The sequence below is a fragment of the Meleagris gallopavo genome, chromosome 1 (genome assembly GCF_000146605.3).
Source record: "Meleagris gallopavo isolate NT-WF06-2002-E0010 breed Aviagen turkey brand Nicholas breeding stock chromosome 1, Turkey_5.1, whole genome shotgun sequence".
NCBI classification, from domain to species: Eukaryota; Metazoa; Chordata; class Aves; order Galliformes; family Phasianidae; genus Meleagris; species Meleagris gallopavo.
Window position 1 is genome coordinate 180,958,095 of NC_015011.2, and position 15,615 is coordinate 180,973,709.

Sequence of the window (15,615 nt, forward strand, 5' to 3'; positions counted from 1 at the left end):
TGTTCTTTAACTAAGTTCTTTACTATGAGAGTGGTGAGGTGCTGGAACAGGCTGCCCAGAGAGGTTGTAGATGCCCTGGAGGTGTTCAAGGCCAGGTTGGATGGGGCCCTGGGCAGCCTGGTCTAGTATTAAATGTGGAGATTGGTGGCCCTGCATGTGGCAGGGGGTTGCAGCTTGATGATCCTTGAGGTCCCTTCCAACCCTGACCCTTCTGTGATTCTGATTATGATTCTATGAGACGCTGACGTAGAATCCTCAGCCATTTACACTGCTGTAGTTCACAAAATTAATTTTATTTAAATAACCAAGAATGGATACATGCTTTATTGAAAACCTTGGAAGACAACAAGAGACTCGCTGAAGCAAGTCATACTATTAAACACAAAAAGATTTAGTAAAAGGTACCGTTCATAAACATGAAACACATTACCTTCAGGAGCTTCATGTTTTAAAGACTAAGAGCTCGTTACTTATATAAACAGTTCAAACACACCCTCATCACTAAACCTTAGTATTGCACTACTGCTCCTCTGAAAACATCCAAAGCACAAGGGGTAGACAACCAAACGATTTTCTCTGAATGACAGCAGCACAGGGATCTGCACTGGGATCAGCAGAGTGGTCAGCAGCTCATGGCCACGCTGTGAGCTCATCTTAGTCCTTCAGGAGTATTTGCATGCTTCTCTCTGAAACGCAGACTTGGCAGAGGCAGTGACATCAGGGAGCCTTATGGAAGGCATCCATGAGATAGCCCTTGAGAATACAATTGATGTGGATGGACCTGGTTGTGCCAATCCATGTCAGGTTACGCATCCAACCAACACACCACACCACTGCAGAGTGGTGCATCTGCAGTACCCACACATAACATGGCATCAGCATAGCCAGAGACAGTACAGAAAAGGTCAGAGTGGTTGTGGGTTTGCTGGGAGAAGTAAGCAGCAGCTCAGGCCATACCCAACATACACCCCATTTCTTGCCAGTAATGCGGTGCACATTAGGATGGCAGCTGTGCTACAATCCTACAATATAAAGATTTAGCACAATATTATGACTTCAAGACTTCCTTTCAAATAAAGTTCCCCTTAGCTGGAAATCATTCCATAACCAACGTGTTCTTGTAAAACCAACACAATGTGTCTTATAGCAGCACTTGGGATCCATTTGTCTAGCAAGAGCAGCCAATTCAAGCAGGTGCATTATCTCTTTGAAATCTGCTGCAGCACATCAACAGTTCAGTGCAAAGGCTGTAACACTGATTCTTCTTTTATTCCTCATTCTCAGCACGGAGAACGCTAGCAGGCAAGAACAAAAGACATCGATGAACTGGAAAATGGAAGGCTTACCTAGCCATAACAGGCGTTAAAAAGACAACTAGAGGAGGTGACAGACAAGAGTCTTCAATTACAATAACACAGAGGATGCACAGAACAAGTGCACTCATAGCATCTGTGAAAGATATGCATCGTCATATCTGACCATCACACCCCACCCACCAAACCCTGTGCCCAAAATTCAAGACAAAGTTCATATTTATGTTCACAGAAGGTAGAGGACCTGGGCAGAGCAGGATGACATGGAAGCTGAATGCTACATTCCCTAAACCCTATATTAACAAGCTGGGACACTTTTCCAATTAACAAACACTCCTCTTTCCTTCGTCCAAACCACTTCAGCTTCTTATCTTTAATTACAATTCAGTCATGGGACATGAGGGGGAGCAACCTTTCTTTGTGTGCACATCCCTGTCACGTTGCCTATGGGGAGCTTAGCTCTGCTGAGGCACTCAAGATGCTGCTCCAGTACAATAAAAATGTCTTCTCAGGTGGGTTTTGGAAAACAGCACAGACAATTTTGCATCTGATACCACTAACACATTGAAACCCGTTCCAAATACACAAACATAAAAAAGATTTTCTACAGATTAAAAAATGGAGCCAACTTCTCCAATCTTCAGTCTAAACTCCCAGAAGGATATGTTAGTCACTAAGACCGAAACAACTGACAACAGAAATGAGCCCAACATTTAGCTTATGTATCAATACAGTTTGTATAAAAAATGTTAAGACATTATTTTAGGAATACATAGAAAAATCAAAATCCCTAAAATCTGCAGTACCCCCTTACACTATGACTGCAGATCCTTTTTCCATCAGTGCCAAGTGAATAATAACACACTTCACTGTTGAGATGACTCAAGACATCTTGGGCTGAACACAGCAAGCCTTATTTTTCCTGTGAAGACACAGCCAAGACCAGTGGCCAGCCACCACCTGGTACATGCTTAACCAGATTCAATAAACAAACAAACAAACAACCCCTTCAACAGGGGAGAGAGCCCTCACATGCCTCATTGAGATGGCCAAGCCCAGTGGAGCAGCATGTCAGAACACAGCATAGCCATCTCTTTTTGATGTGTGCAGGGCTGTTTCTCACCTCTGTACAAAATAGTGCCCTTTTCCGATGCTGGCTTCATGTGCATTGAGTGCATTTCACTTGTTACTCACAATAGGGGTTTCTTTTTTTGTACTTCTTGGTTCCTGTGTTTTTTTCTTTCTTTTTTTCTTTTTTTTTTCTTCAAGAAATAATGAAAGTCTACAGCATGCTTTTCCGGGTATGCGACTGACGCCTGTTATTCAACAAGCAGTCTGTAAACTGGTCTGTCCTCTGAGGAGCTGTCAGGCTCCCAGGACAGTTGCACTTCAAGAGCAGAGCAGCACCTTGTGTTCAGCACAGTGAAGGCAGAGGAAAGCCCTCTTGCAGCAGCACGAAGCTCCTGCATGCGGTGGCTGGAAGGCATCAGCATGAAGAGTCAATAAGTCTCTGGCGAAGCTTTTTATCTTCTTTCTGGCCCACGTGGCCACCTGCATCACGGTCTGCCAAAACTAAGCAGAAAGTAAACTTTTAGAAGTGACAAGCCATCAAATCACTCAACATTCTTGTTTGCAAAACTGCAGCAATGCAAAGATGGGGCAAAAAGAACAGAGGCAAGCTATTATCAGTGTTGCCCAGTGCCAGGAAAAGAGGCAATGGGCACAAACTACAACACAGGATGTTCTCTCTGAACAACAGGAAAATTTCTCTGCTGTGCAGGTGACAGAGCAGTGGCACAGGCTGCCCAGAGGCTGTGGGGTCTCCTCCTTGGAGATCTCCAAAAGCCACCTGGACACAGCCCTGGGCACTCTGCTTCGGTTGGGGTTGGGCTACATGGACCCAGAGGACTCTTCTAACATCAGCCATTCTGTGATTCTGTGATACCCCATCCTCTTATCCCAGACACTGACCAGCATGTCCTCCTGTGCATTTCAAAGTCAACATTTACCACAATTTTGTTAACATTTAATCAATTAAATTAAAGCTAATTAAAACAAGATATCACTAGCGACAGATGAAAAGATGGGGAGAAATGGGAGAATCTTTGCTGGTGGACAGTGAAATCCATCAGTCAGAACAAGAGGGCTCTGCCAGCCAAAGTGAGTCACCACATGGCAGCCTCTCTCTGTAGCAAATTTTAACATATCTTCAAGCATCTGTTTGTTCCACTCTAAACACAAGGAAACTTGAAGCCTCTGAAGTGTTTTTGTGAAATGAAAAGACTTTCAAAAGTTCTGCTTTTTGGTAAAAGTGAGTCAGATTTTCCTTAGCTTCTTCAGGTCATTAAGCAGACACCTCAACCTTCAGCTCTTCAATCCTCGTAGCAAAACAACCCACCTGTATCTTCAAGAAGGGTCACATTTAAAAGGAAAACTACGTTCTACCAGAAGTACTCCAACTTTCTCCTCTAGAACTGGCTGCCATAAGTGTTCTTTGTACAGGTTAAAATAATCCTCACTGTTCCTTCTTGTTTCCCCCGTAGTATAAATCCACTTCTCCAAACCTCAGCCAAGAACTGCTTGACCAAAGCACGGAGGAACAGTTACCCTCTGGATGCTGCTGCTTTTTTTTTTTGTATTAAATGCAGGGGCAAAGATAACTGAAAAGACAGCAATTTCATGTTTTTGTGCTGCTGAATGTTTCAAAGCATCTTCACTTCTACAAGTGAAGGACTTTGTGAGGAGGCAGGCCATGGGTCTGAGCTGTTTCACTGGGATGCAGGTGCTAGTGTCCTGCTGCTTCTGCAGGGACATCGGTGGCAGCGGCCATGCTTACATCAAATGGAAAAAAAGATTTGCCACCCTTTTTGCCTCTCTCTGGATATCTGGCTTCTCTTCAATAACTTGGCACTGGATTAGAATCACATTTAAAATACACTACATTAAAAAAAAAACATAACTCTTTTTTTAGCACAGAATATAACCCCACATCTTCTATAACAATTGCTCAGAGCCAGTAAAGTCTGGAAGATGATGGGACTATTCAGAGAACAAGTGCACCAATCCAGATCCTGACTCACCATTTTGGCAAAAACCACTTTGCAGATGATCTGCCTTTCTCTCTGCTTAATGAACAAAACACACTTGCTGGCCTTCCTTTGTCAGTTTCTGTTCCTCTGCCAGCAGCTTTTCTGAATACCACACTTATTTTTACATTAATCTAAATCTTCTGCTATATGTAAATGAAGTTATAGCAGTTATACTGCAGACAACACAGAAAAATATAAACAGGTCCGTTTTCTTGTAGAACATATTAAAGTGTGTTTGATAGAATACACACCTAGATGCGACTGGCATTGTTTTTTTTGTTTTTTTTTTTCCTTGTTCTCTTTTAAAGAAAGCTTAGGCCGCCTTACCTTGTAACTCTGTTGCATCTTTTTCCAACTCTTCTACAGCTGCTTCCTTCGGCTTCCCCGGCACAGCCATCCTTGGTTTCCCATCAACAGTATCTGTCTTAATTGTGCCAAGGTTTATCAAAAGTTGCATGACATCAAACTTCTCGGAAACCGCAATGTTCTCCAGCACTTTGAGACATTTATATGATTTCAGTTCACTCACGTTTTCCTCAAGAAAGAGGATGTAAAGGCTTAAGTCATCTAAACTCTTGGACTTCAGCTTCAGAACGTCGAAAGTGGGCAGGATTTCATACACTTTGAGAATGCCCGAATTCCACCGGAAGGGAACAAACATTGCGTACACCACCAGGGGCATCACTAGGAGATAGACTATCAGGTTAATGTAGCTGAGCACCTTGAAGACACCAACAGCAATCAGCTTGCACTGAACCACTTCTGGAACAGTTGTGTCATTCTTTAAGATCCCTGTTTTAATGGTGCAGAGAAACTCGTCGCTCAAAGAGGAGAGGCTGATGTAGTAGCCCAGGTAGAGGCAGGCAATGAAAATAATCACGAGAGTGAGCAAACGACAGAAAATGTATTTGATTATTAAGCATTTGGAATTCTTCTTTGTCTTCAAGTACTGCTCCACAATTGGGTATTTAAAGTGGCTTTCGGAAATTTCCCACAAGCTGTAAGAGAGAGAAAAAAAACCTAAGTCACACAGACTGGATGATACACCTATCTTAAATTTCTGATCAGCCTAATCCTTGAAAGTAGACACGAGGTTGGGTTTTCTCCTATTGGGGTAAATCAGCAGTAGACCTATGATAGCCAATGGAAAGATAACAGCAGTTACATGAAGAATAATGACAATCTTACACAGAAAAGCCACTTATAGAGCTCAGACGTTGGAAAATGGAAAAAGGGTATTTCCCTCACAGCAAAAAAAACTTTTGTTCCTTGCAATATGAAACAGGCATAGCATGTACATCCACAAGGCAAAACAGACTCTCAAGAACTCATTCAGTTTACAGTATCCTTTTCATTGTCTTTCCCTCGCCAAGGCAAACACAGAGGAGCAGATCTCCTGAGACCCCAATGCACTGCTCCTACCCGAGTCTGCATAGAGAAATGGGTGTCCCACTGAGGGTGAAGCAGACACTGGATCTGGTTGGAGCAGGGCACCAATTTGATCAGAAGGTTTGCTTTTTTGCTTATGTTGTTTGATTTTCTTTCTTTCTTTGGTGGGGGTTTTCGTGTGGCTTTTGTTCATTTGTTTTGCTGTTGTGTTTGCTGTTTTTTCCTTTGATTTACCCAGCAACTCTGCAGACCCAGATCTAAAAGGGCAGGAGACAAGGAACTGGCTCTGTTTCGCACTGACAAGTGAGGACCACAGCTCCTCTTGTTTTCTTATCTCAGTGGGTAAAACTAACTGTTACAATGAAAAAAACAAAACAAAACAGGACATCTCAGGTAATTAATAATTGGAAGAGCTAATCAAACGTTTTCTTTGTTCAAAAAAAAAAAAAAATTGCAAGTTCCAGCTCCAAGTTCTCACTGTAATGATTTCCAATGTCTTTTTATTTAATCAGTTTAAAAAGGTGTTGAGCCACCACTGAATCTTTCACAACAAATATCTTTGTGAGGGCAGGTGCCACATCTGGTCAGAGCTTAAGGAGAACAGCAAAGAAAGCCAAGCTGCAGCATCCTACCTCTGTGTCAAGTTTTCATTAGCAGCTGGAATGAAGTCAGTGGGGTCTCTGGGGTCTCCGCTACGGACACTATTTGCAGCTTTGATTGCTCTGTTATAGGCTTTGTCAAGCTCTTCCATGATAAATTTCAGGTCTGAAGAGAGGTGAGGTGCTGCTGTGAAGCGCCAGAAGAGACATGGTAGGTACAGCAGGATGGCCACGAGCAGAAGGATGTATGGGAAGAACTGAAGGGAGAAGAAAAGTTCAGATTAGGCCCCACCTGGGTATGGAATAAGCCAGCCATCATCCCCCATAAGCCTATTACATTCCCCATAAGCCCACTACATTCCCAAGAACCTTCTTTAAATGTTTCTGCTAAACTGACTTTTTGTTACTAGGGACATGCAGGGCAGTTAAATCCCTTTTCACTCAGCTCCAGTAACCTCAGTGCTGCTTAGAGCTTAAAAAAAACAACAACAACACACACCACCACGAAAAAGCAAAATAAAGTTACCATGATCCTGACAATAGTCCCCATTGCTTAGGGAAAGGGCTGAAGAAAGCATAAAGCACAACAGCCTCAAGTCTTTCTTCTATTCATCACCTAGTAGGAGCTTTTTCACCATAAAATTAAATCTCCAACTCCCTCCAGCTTCTGGAGAGAACCTATTATCTATCTGCTGTGACTTCCTATTCAAGGTATATGTTATATTCATACATAACATTACACTTACAGAGCCATGATGTACAATCTAGTTGGACAAGTCATTACTATAGGGTACTGAGCAATTTGACTGCCCTTTAATTCAATATATTAAACTGTTGATAGTTTCACTGAACGCAAATCGAGCTTTAGTTCCTATGGAATTTTAAGTTAGTTGTGATGAAGAAATTCGGATTAGGCTTAAGCTATCTTCAGTGGTACAGCTGCACACATGCACGTCCACTGGAAAAGCTAAAGGGGAATTTTAGAGACAAGTTGGGCTGGAATCATTAGTCATCAAGTGGGACAGTTCTGCTTACATCAGTGGATCAACAGATATTTACAAGACGAGAATCTAGACCTAATATCAGCTTGTGTTTGCATTAAGCAGGGGAGATTAACGCTTCGTATGCACAAAATAAATAATCTGATGATGCTGAGCATCTATCCAGGAATGCTGCTTCTAATATCATTCACCAATGTATCATCATTATTAATGCTAGAGTTGTATATGATATGTTAGCAGGGAAATGAAAACTGACTACTTAAAGGAGCTTCATTCAGCATTTGGAGACCATAAAATGAACCAGATTTTGGGATGTGCACGCTGTCTGCATAGCAGTCACACTGGAAATATGTGATATGCTGTAAGATACAGCCATGAAAAGTATTAAATAGCCACAGAAAGCAAAGAATGTTCTGTTGAAAGATCAGCTTTTCCTTGCGACCGTTTTTATAAATTCATAACTTAACTCAGTATTCCCTCCAAGTCCATACTACCTTCTTCTGCACCACTAAGCCACGCTCACTGCAGGGGTGGCCTTGCATTACCCCCAGGTGCAATGCTCTGACACTTCCAGTGGGGTTTTGCAGACATAGCATCAACTGAAACCAGCAGCTCAAGAATCTGCCCTTCTTATTTATCACTGTGGACAATGCCATCAGGTCTCTTATGTCAAAGTCCTGATCACTTACATTGCCCATACCTTTAGGGTCTCCTAGACATGTTCTTTCAGCCCTCTGAATTCCCTATTATCTAGAAGGAACCTCTGCTACCTATGAACACAAATTTATCTAAGCTCCTTATCCCAGACTTCTGTGACACCTTTTCCATGAGCCTCAACAAAGGCTAAATGATTGCTACAAATCTGTTTGACTTAACTTACTTCTGCCATACACCTCTTAACACCCTTCCACTGGTGCCAGGCGGAGAAAGAAACATTCCCTAAATGAGTAAGGAGCCACCAATGCATCTTACATTGGTTTATACGACTTGGATTCACCACTCATTCCTTTGAAGTTTTACAAGCATAAGAGGGCTTATGAATTCTCTTCCTGATCCTCACTACTGCAAAAAACATTGCCTGGTTAGCCCCTCAGATTTCTTGCCAATAAGAGACATGGCAAGAGGCACGATGGTTGACACACTGAAGGTGCAGCCCCAAACTTGCATTGTCCCAGTCCCTGAGTCTTTCTTTACCTGGACAAAGGCTCTGGTGGCACATTCTGCACTTACGTAGCAAGTAACAGTTGTGATGCTCTGCCCCAGACCTTCTCCAAGCCCACCCACCTCCCTGCCCTCCTACAACCTACTTCGCTTGCATTTTTTCCTTCCCCTGACTCCTTTACCACTGTTTCTTCACCTACAGCCATCATACTATTGGGATGCATACAAAGGCACGTCACTAAATTCCCCTCACAAGGTTCTTTAAAATCCCAAAGCTGCAGCAGATGGAAGCATGAAGAAACTCTATGAAACTCTTTGAAATGGTCACAAAATCAGAGCAGCAGCACAACCATTAGCCCAGCTCTTTTGGTTTGGAAAGAAAGCCTGTGTTTGTCAGTCCTTCCACAGCACCTGATGCTTCACTCCATCCTTCGTGGATTCTGGCTCCTTTTAAAAAGGAAGGACATTTGTTCCATTTGTTAACAGCAGGCTTACATAACTAGCCAATTGTTCTGAATCATTACATTTTGGGGTCCTGAACCAACAGGCAGAAGTGAAAATGCAAACTCATTCAGCACGAGTCCTAGGTTTTAGAACAACAGACTTGGATTACCCTGCTCATCTGACTGCATTTAGAGTCATGCACAAAGACTTCTCATTTTATGAAATCAACACTGTGGCATTCACACATGGATGTGCATGTGCAATATGCCCCTTTTTATATATTTACTTCAAAGGCAATGAAAAAAGGGGAACTGCTGCTCCAGTCCTGGGCAGTTTGTAGTAACCAGATGAAACGGGAAGTAGCACTGACCTTGAGAGCTATACAGTTACTTCCCTAAAAGTAAAACTCAGTTTTACTTTGCTGTTTATCAAGTTCCTTTCCAAAGGCAATTTCACAGTGTTGGATTTAAAGTAGTATATGACATGGCACAACACAGAAAGTAGAACATGCACATTAGAACAGGTAAAATATCCTATGGTGTCACATGTTCTTTTCTGAACTTCATGAGTGAACTGTAGTAAGGGCTATAACACCTGGAGGCCCTGAGCTTCCATCTCCACCCAGTGCAAGAGGAAAACCAAAGGAAAGGCAAAGGCCCAACAAGTCTGGCACTCAAAAACAGAGTAGAGGAGCTTCAGCTACATTGCTCCAAGTTTGGGAGGTGCTCAGCATAGGTAATGTTTGATTATTTGCCAGGATTTGGACTTGATAATCCTTATGGGTCCTTTCCAACTCAGGATATTCTATGTTTCTATGATTATTATACTGTGTGATTATGATTCCGCACAAGAGTAATGCATGCACCAGAGACTCACAACTAGATCTTCCTATACGTTTTCTGCCAAGCACATTTGAGCTCCAATGGAAGTACCTTCCTTTGGTTGGTCACCTAGTCTGACAGTAGCCTTTGTCAAACCATCAGCTCCGAAAGGAGGCCCAGCACTACAAAGCCAAGCACTCAATTCCCTCATCCTGTCCTGCTGCAGCTCATTTAACTCCACTAATCTTGAGCACTGCATGCTTTACAGGCTGTACCTTAACTCCTCCTCAAAGCCAAGAGCATCTCAAACTTGAGCAGGATGTACAGAAGAGTCAGGATGTAGAGCCACGATCCCCCATTTCAGCACAGAATGTGGTTCGTGTGGTTTTCAGTCTTTACTTGCAAGAGCAGCCTTGAGGGTTAGCTCTAAACAAATCAGCTATGCACACCAAAATACTTATCCTCATAGACGTGTGCTGTTTTCTTACATCCCCAATGAGAACTAGGTTGAGCAGTTTTAAATCAATACTATGAATGGAGAAGAAAAATAACCCTCATGTATGGAGTAGGAACTCTAGAAATCTATTTAGAAAATACAAAGTCATAACTATTTATTCAAGCGTCTGCAATTGATTCTCCCATGGAAGTTACCTGCACAAATTGTGTGCATGTTTTCCAAAATGTCTTACTGGGAGTCGTGAACACTTTGGTTCAGATGAATTTTCAGAATGACATGAACTATCCTCACTACATTTCCGTTCCCAGTGCACATACACAGTCTACAGTGACAGATCTAGTGCTGCAAATATCAGAATGAATTCCAAATACTCTCTTGACGTGTTTTTTTTCCATCTTTTATTGAAAGGTCCTCCACAAAACGTATCCACCTGAACAACTGGAAGCTACTGCTTAGTAACATACTATGGTCACAGCTCCAAATAACAGCAATTAGCCAAGTACAGTGCAGATCAGCTGCCCAACATCCAGCACACACTGTCACAGCTGTTTACAGGAGTCTTCCCAGCCTTTAAAGAAGCTGGAAAGTAGAAGATCCCAGGCTATTTCTAAGATCTCTGTTCTCTTTCCCTACTAAACACCCTTCTGAGTTTCTAGAGGTTGACTTGCCTTCTTGAAGACATATGGCTCAGTCCCTTTGAACTAATCACTGAGAACTCAGCTAATTCAGCAATCAAAATGCATACGTGAGACACAAGAAGTGTCTGAGTAATGATTCTGTGTATACAGATAAGATGATTGAATCAAAGGATTGTCTTTTAAAAATGCATCATCTTCACACTCTCCTGAAGATGAGGGAAAAATCAGACTAAAACCTAAAAGAGCCTGTTATATACGCCCAGAGAAGTGGATGCTCCATTATTGGAGACATTCAGTATCATACTGGTCAGGGCTCCAAGCACCAGGTCTAGCTGTAGGTGTCCCTGTAAACGAGCTGGACTAGATAGCCTTTAAGGGTCCCTTCCAACTCAAATGATTCTATGGTTCTAGGATATAGCATCCTCAGCTTCAATCATACTAAGATACTGTAAGTACACAGAAGGCAAGCTGAAAGGGCTTCTTAATGACTTCTTCATATGCTCAAATACAGTCTTGAGATTCAAAGAAAAAGCAGTTGCCAAAAGTGCAGTGATCTATTTGATAGGACTTGAGACTTGGATAAAGGCAGCGGGCAGAAAGTGAGAACCACCTCTGTGAAATTACAGAAAAAAAACATTTTCTCATTTTGCAGCATCTTCAGTCCTTATTTATTTTGGGCAAACACTATTAAAATGATTGCAAACATTCAGACTTGTACTATGGTTAATAGTGCAAAACACTAGGTCAATCACAGAATCACAGAACCATAGGATGGTTTGGGTTGGAAGGGACCTTAAAGCCTACCCAGCTCCACCCCCTGCCATGGGCTGGTTGCCCCCACCAGCTTGGGCTGCCCAGAGCAACATCCAGCCTGGCCTTGAGCACCTCCAGGGATGGGGCAGCACAGCTCTCTAGACAGCAGTGCCAGGGCCTCATCACCTCTGATCACCTCATCACAGTAATAATACTGTCTGAACAATAACACAAAGCTGTTAAACTGCCCGAGTCTGAATGACAGCCTTGAGAAAATTGACAGGCATACAGTAATACTAAACAAAGAAGGAAGCATTGAAGCACTTCTACTGATTTAGGATCAAAATATTTTTCATTAAACGATAACAATGAAGTACCAGCTTCTTCAGCCCCAAATTCCTACGAGCCAACAGGAAGAGTTCAAACAAACGAAGCATGCCCCAAACTGGCTGACAGCAACAAATTTTTCCAGAACCAAAGCTATTAAGCTCCCTCTGGATACAACCCTGTTCCTATTGCATGAGATGTTTCACCAGCTTTCAGAGCAGAAGCATGTACTGTAAATGACTCATCACTCTAAAGGTTACCACGTGGTTGAGAGACTGACCTGCCTCCAGAATCGAAAGTGAACTTCAAACCATGCATGACCTTTTTTATTCCTCCTGTTATTTGCTCTTTGCTACAATACAGCTTAAAAGCTGTTTTTCCAGATTCAAATAGTAAGGCTAATGAGACTAAACTAGCTAAAACACCACACAAAGAATGGTTCAGAAATGTATCTGTGTTCTATTTTCCTTGCACTGACAGTCTCTAATCCCTCTGGGTGGGGCTTTATTGGTGAAAGATGAGGAATCCTCAATCAACTGGGAAGTTGTTACCAGCCTGGTAACAACTGTGATAGTAATCATATCAACAACTTACTAAAGAACCTCAGGAGGGTTCGTATATCTACAGATAAGCAATTCAGAAAGCAACCCACATGTCCACAGTACATGTCAGTTCTATTACTTTCCCCACAACTTGCCTAGTTGCTATGTTTGGTGCCTACCAAAGCCGCTAAGATAACACACATTGGTCTCCTGTTTGTACCTGTATAAACCTCTCTGTGTACGATGCATTAAAAGACTTCACAGTACAGTCTTCTCCTTGACTAGACTGGCCACTCACAGAGGCCAAAAGCTTGTTTCCATTCCAGTTCAAAACAAAGTTATATTTTATCAAAACAGACCATCATCTTTAGAGATAAGAAGCAAATAAAGGGAGCAAATATGAGGGCTGCCTCTTATTTTATTATGTTGGCCTATGACCACAGAGACAAGTGTTGGTGGGATGGCAGTAGAGGCTGAACCTTCCCATCAATATCCCATTACATTTTGTTATTGTGTGACAGATGGCAGCAGAGGGGCAGTCTGACAAAATAGTGCCTGATATGGAAGTGTGGATGAAGCAAAGGTGCGTCACTGAATTCCTCCATACAAAGAAAGAATTGCTCCCACTGACATTTATTGATGCTTGCTGAAATTTTTTGGAGACTTAACAGTGGATGTGAGCACAGTGAGGCAGTGGGTGGTGAGGCTCAGCAGTGGTAGCAGCAGGTCACCTCTGCTGTATCCTTAAGCATAACTTGAGGGATAACGCCCTCAATAAAATGCTTTAGCTTTTTGTAAACTCTGAAGTTGTCAGGCAATTGGACTTAATGGTCTCTGTAGGTCTTTCCAACTAACCATTCTCTTCCATCCCATCCCATCCCACTGGCTGGCCTCCAAGCAGCATGTGCAGTTCTGACAGCTGCCTCACTGGCAGGGCTGGGGGCCAAGCATGGGTGCAGAGGTTAGGCCCAGGCACCCTGGCCCAGATACGAGCTGTGACTCAGCTGTCTGGATGCACTGCTCAATGCCAGCCTGCAGGGTTTCAAAAGGAAACATCACATACCATTTGCCATAGAGGAACTGTGGCAATAAGAGCCTTGCAGAGATTCCTGAGACAGCGCCAGTCAGCAAATTAACATGGGCTGTGTCATGTCAGTATGACACAAAGGCTTATTTGCCATAGCTGGCAAACTAAGAGATTTGCAGCTGCAATTGCCAGCTATCAACTGTAGCATAAAGTTCAATTAAAAGAGACAGGTAACAAGAAATCATTTCCAGGGCCCCGCCTGCCCAAGCAGACTGATGTCCCTGCAGCTTCAGTCTCCATAGGCCTGGCTGAAGTGAGCTAGGGCACTCATTGAGCAAAGATGAGTTCAGGCTGGAAGCCAACAACTCTGGCTTTAATATTCATGAAATGAAGGACCTCAAGGTCCAGGTTATGAGAGGAGCTCACCGGGGAAGGCAGTAGTAAACCCTTACAGCCAGGGTTCTGGGGCAAGAAATGAAAGAGAGGTAGCCCTGAACTGCCTGTCCGAGGAGATCCAACCAGCTGACTGGACAATAAAAGCTGAGGCACTGGATGTGCCAGCAGAGCCCAGAAAAACAGGCACTGCAGGTCCCAGAGCCAAGCTGCCTCTAACACCAGGTCCTCATCCCACGGCCACTGGGGTGATTTGCTGGGACACAAAACTGTGGCTTGAATGGGAGCAGCACAGCTTCTAGCAGTGCTGCTCCCAAGGTAATAAAACAGCACATAACAAAATCCATACATCCACAGAGCTCCTGCAGTGTTTCTGACTTCATCATCAGCACTGCCCAAGCATTTAAGTCAGAATCTGCAACTCATATCAAAACTCATCCAACCCCTTTGAGCCATCTCAGGTATCTCAGAACCCACTGCACTTTGCAGCACTTTCCCTTGTTGGGAACTCCTAATGACACTGCTTTGCTTGCAGTAGTGAAAGGCTTAATGGGAACAACCTGAGAAGCTCAGAAAAGCTTCTCAGAAAAGCACACAGAAACATGTTGGTGCCCATTATATACTCCACCTCTCCCAAAATCCGTATCTGCCCTGCATCCAACTTTCTCCAACTGACCAAGTATAACACAATAAAAATATCAAATATTTTTACTATCCTGCTTTCCAAAATTAAGGTTTTGATACAGCATTAAGTCAGCTGCTGTGTCTTGAATCCTGAAGCTAAAGCAGTTCTTTAAAAACATGCTGGGCACCTAGCTCCAGGGCAACACATCAACATTACTCTTTTGTCAGCTAACTGGTGACATTTGTTATCCTAGAAAAACAGATCCTTTATTTATAAGCAGAAAATGTCTCTTCCAGCTCTACCCCTTTGGAATTAAGAAAAAGAAAACATTCTCTCTAAAAACAGAAAGTCAAGTCAAAGCCAGGGATAACATCAGAGAAGAATCATAGAATCACAGCATCCATAGAATGGTTTGGGCTGGAAGGGATATTATAGATCATCCAGCTCCAAACCCTGCCAGGACAGGGACACCTTCTACTAGATCACTTTGCCCAGAGTCCCATCCAATCTAGCCTTGAGCATCTCAAGAGATGGGGCATCCGCAGCTCCTTTGGGCAAAAGAGGAGGAATGAGAAAGGGAATGTAAAGGCAGGCTTCTACATGTGGCCACTGTTTCCATGAGGAGACCTGTACGTACTTTATGAAGCCAGAGGGGAATGTTCTCCAGGTTGTTGTAGGCTGGCTGCTTTTGCTGCACTGCTGCCCAGCAATAGGAGTCCACGTAGGCAGCCTGGCGCCAGGAGAAGGAGCTGGGGGCAAAGCAGCTTATCTGGGCACCTGGAAAACAGAGTAGAAGGGATTATGCACTCAAAAGATGAAAGAAAATAAATCAAACTTAAGAAAAAAAAGCTCACACTTGTGATTTTGCTGCATCCAAAGCTATTACATTGAGAGTAGGAATTATAGCAGCTCTGAGAATCACTGAATTCCCACAGAACTGCACCCGGAACTCCCACCGGGACTCTCTAATATCTCCTAAATGTTGAAACAGATGCTAGAAACATCTATCTTTTAGGTCTACTTTCATAATTCTGGT

The 15,615-nt window shown here is 43.0% G+C and overlaps 1 protein-coding gene across 1 annotated transcript; it reads right to left on the minus strand.

Annotated features, from left to right (window-relative positions):
* Positions 1 to 277: 277 nt before the first annotated feature.
* On the minus strand, positions 278 to 15,369 carry PANX1 (pannexin 1). The gene is made up of 4 exons (XM_031552083.1): positions 15,217 to 15,369; positions 6,424 to 6,647; positions 4,730 to 5,400; positions 278 to 2,885 (listed from the first exon to the last, which is right to left on the minus strand). Exons 2-4 carry the CDS (start codon positions 6,540 to 6,542, stop codon positions 2,800 to 2,802), a joined length of 876 nt encoding a protein of 291 aa, XP_031407943.1. The 5' UTR covers positions 6,543 to 6,647; positions 15,217 to 15,369; the 3' UTR covers positions 278 to 2,799.
* Positions 15,370 to 15,615: the final 246 nt, after the last annotated feature.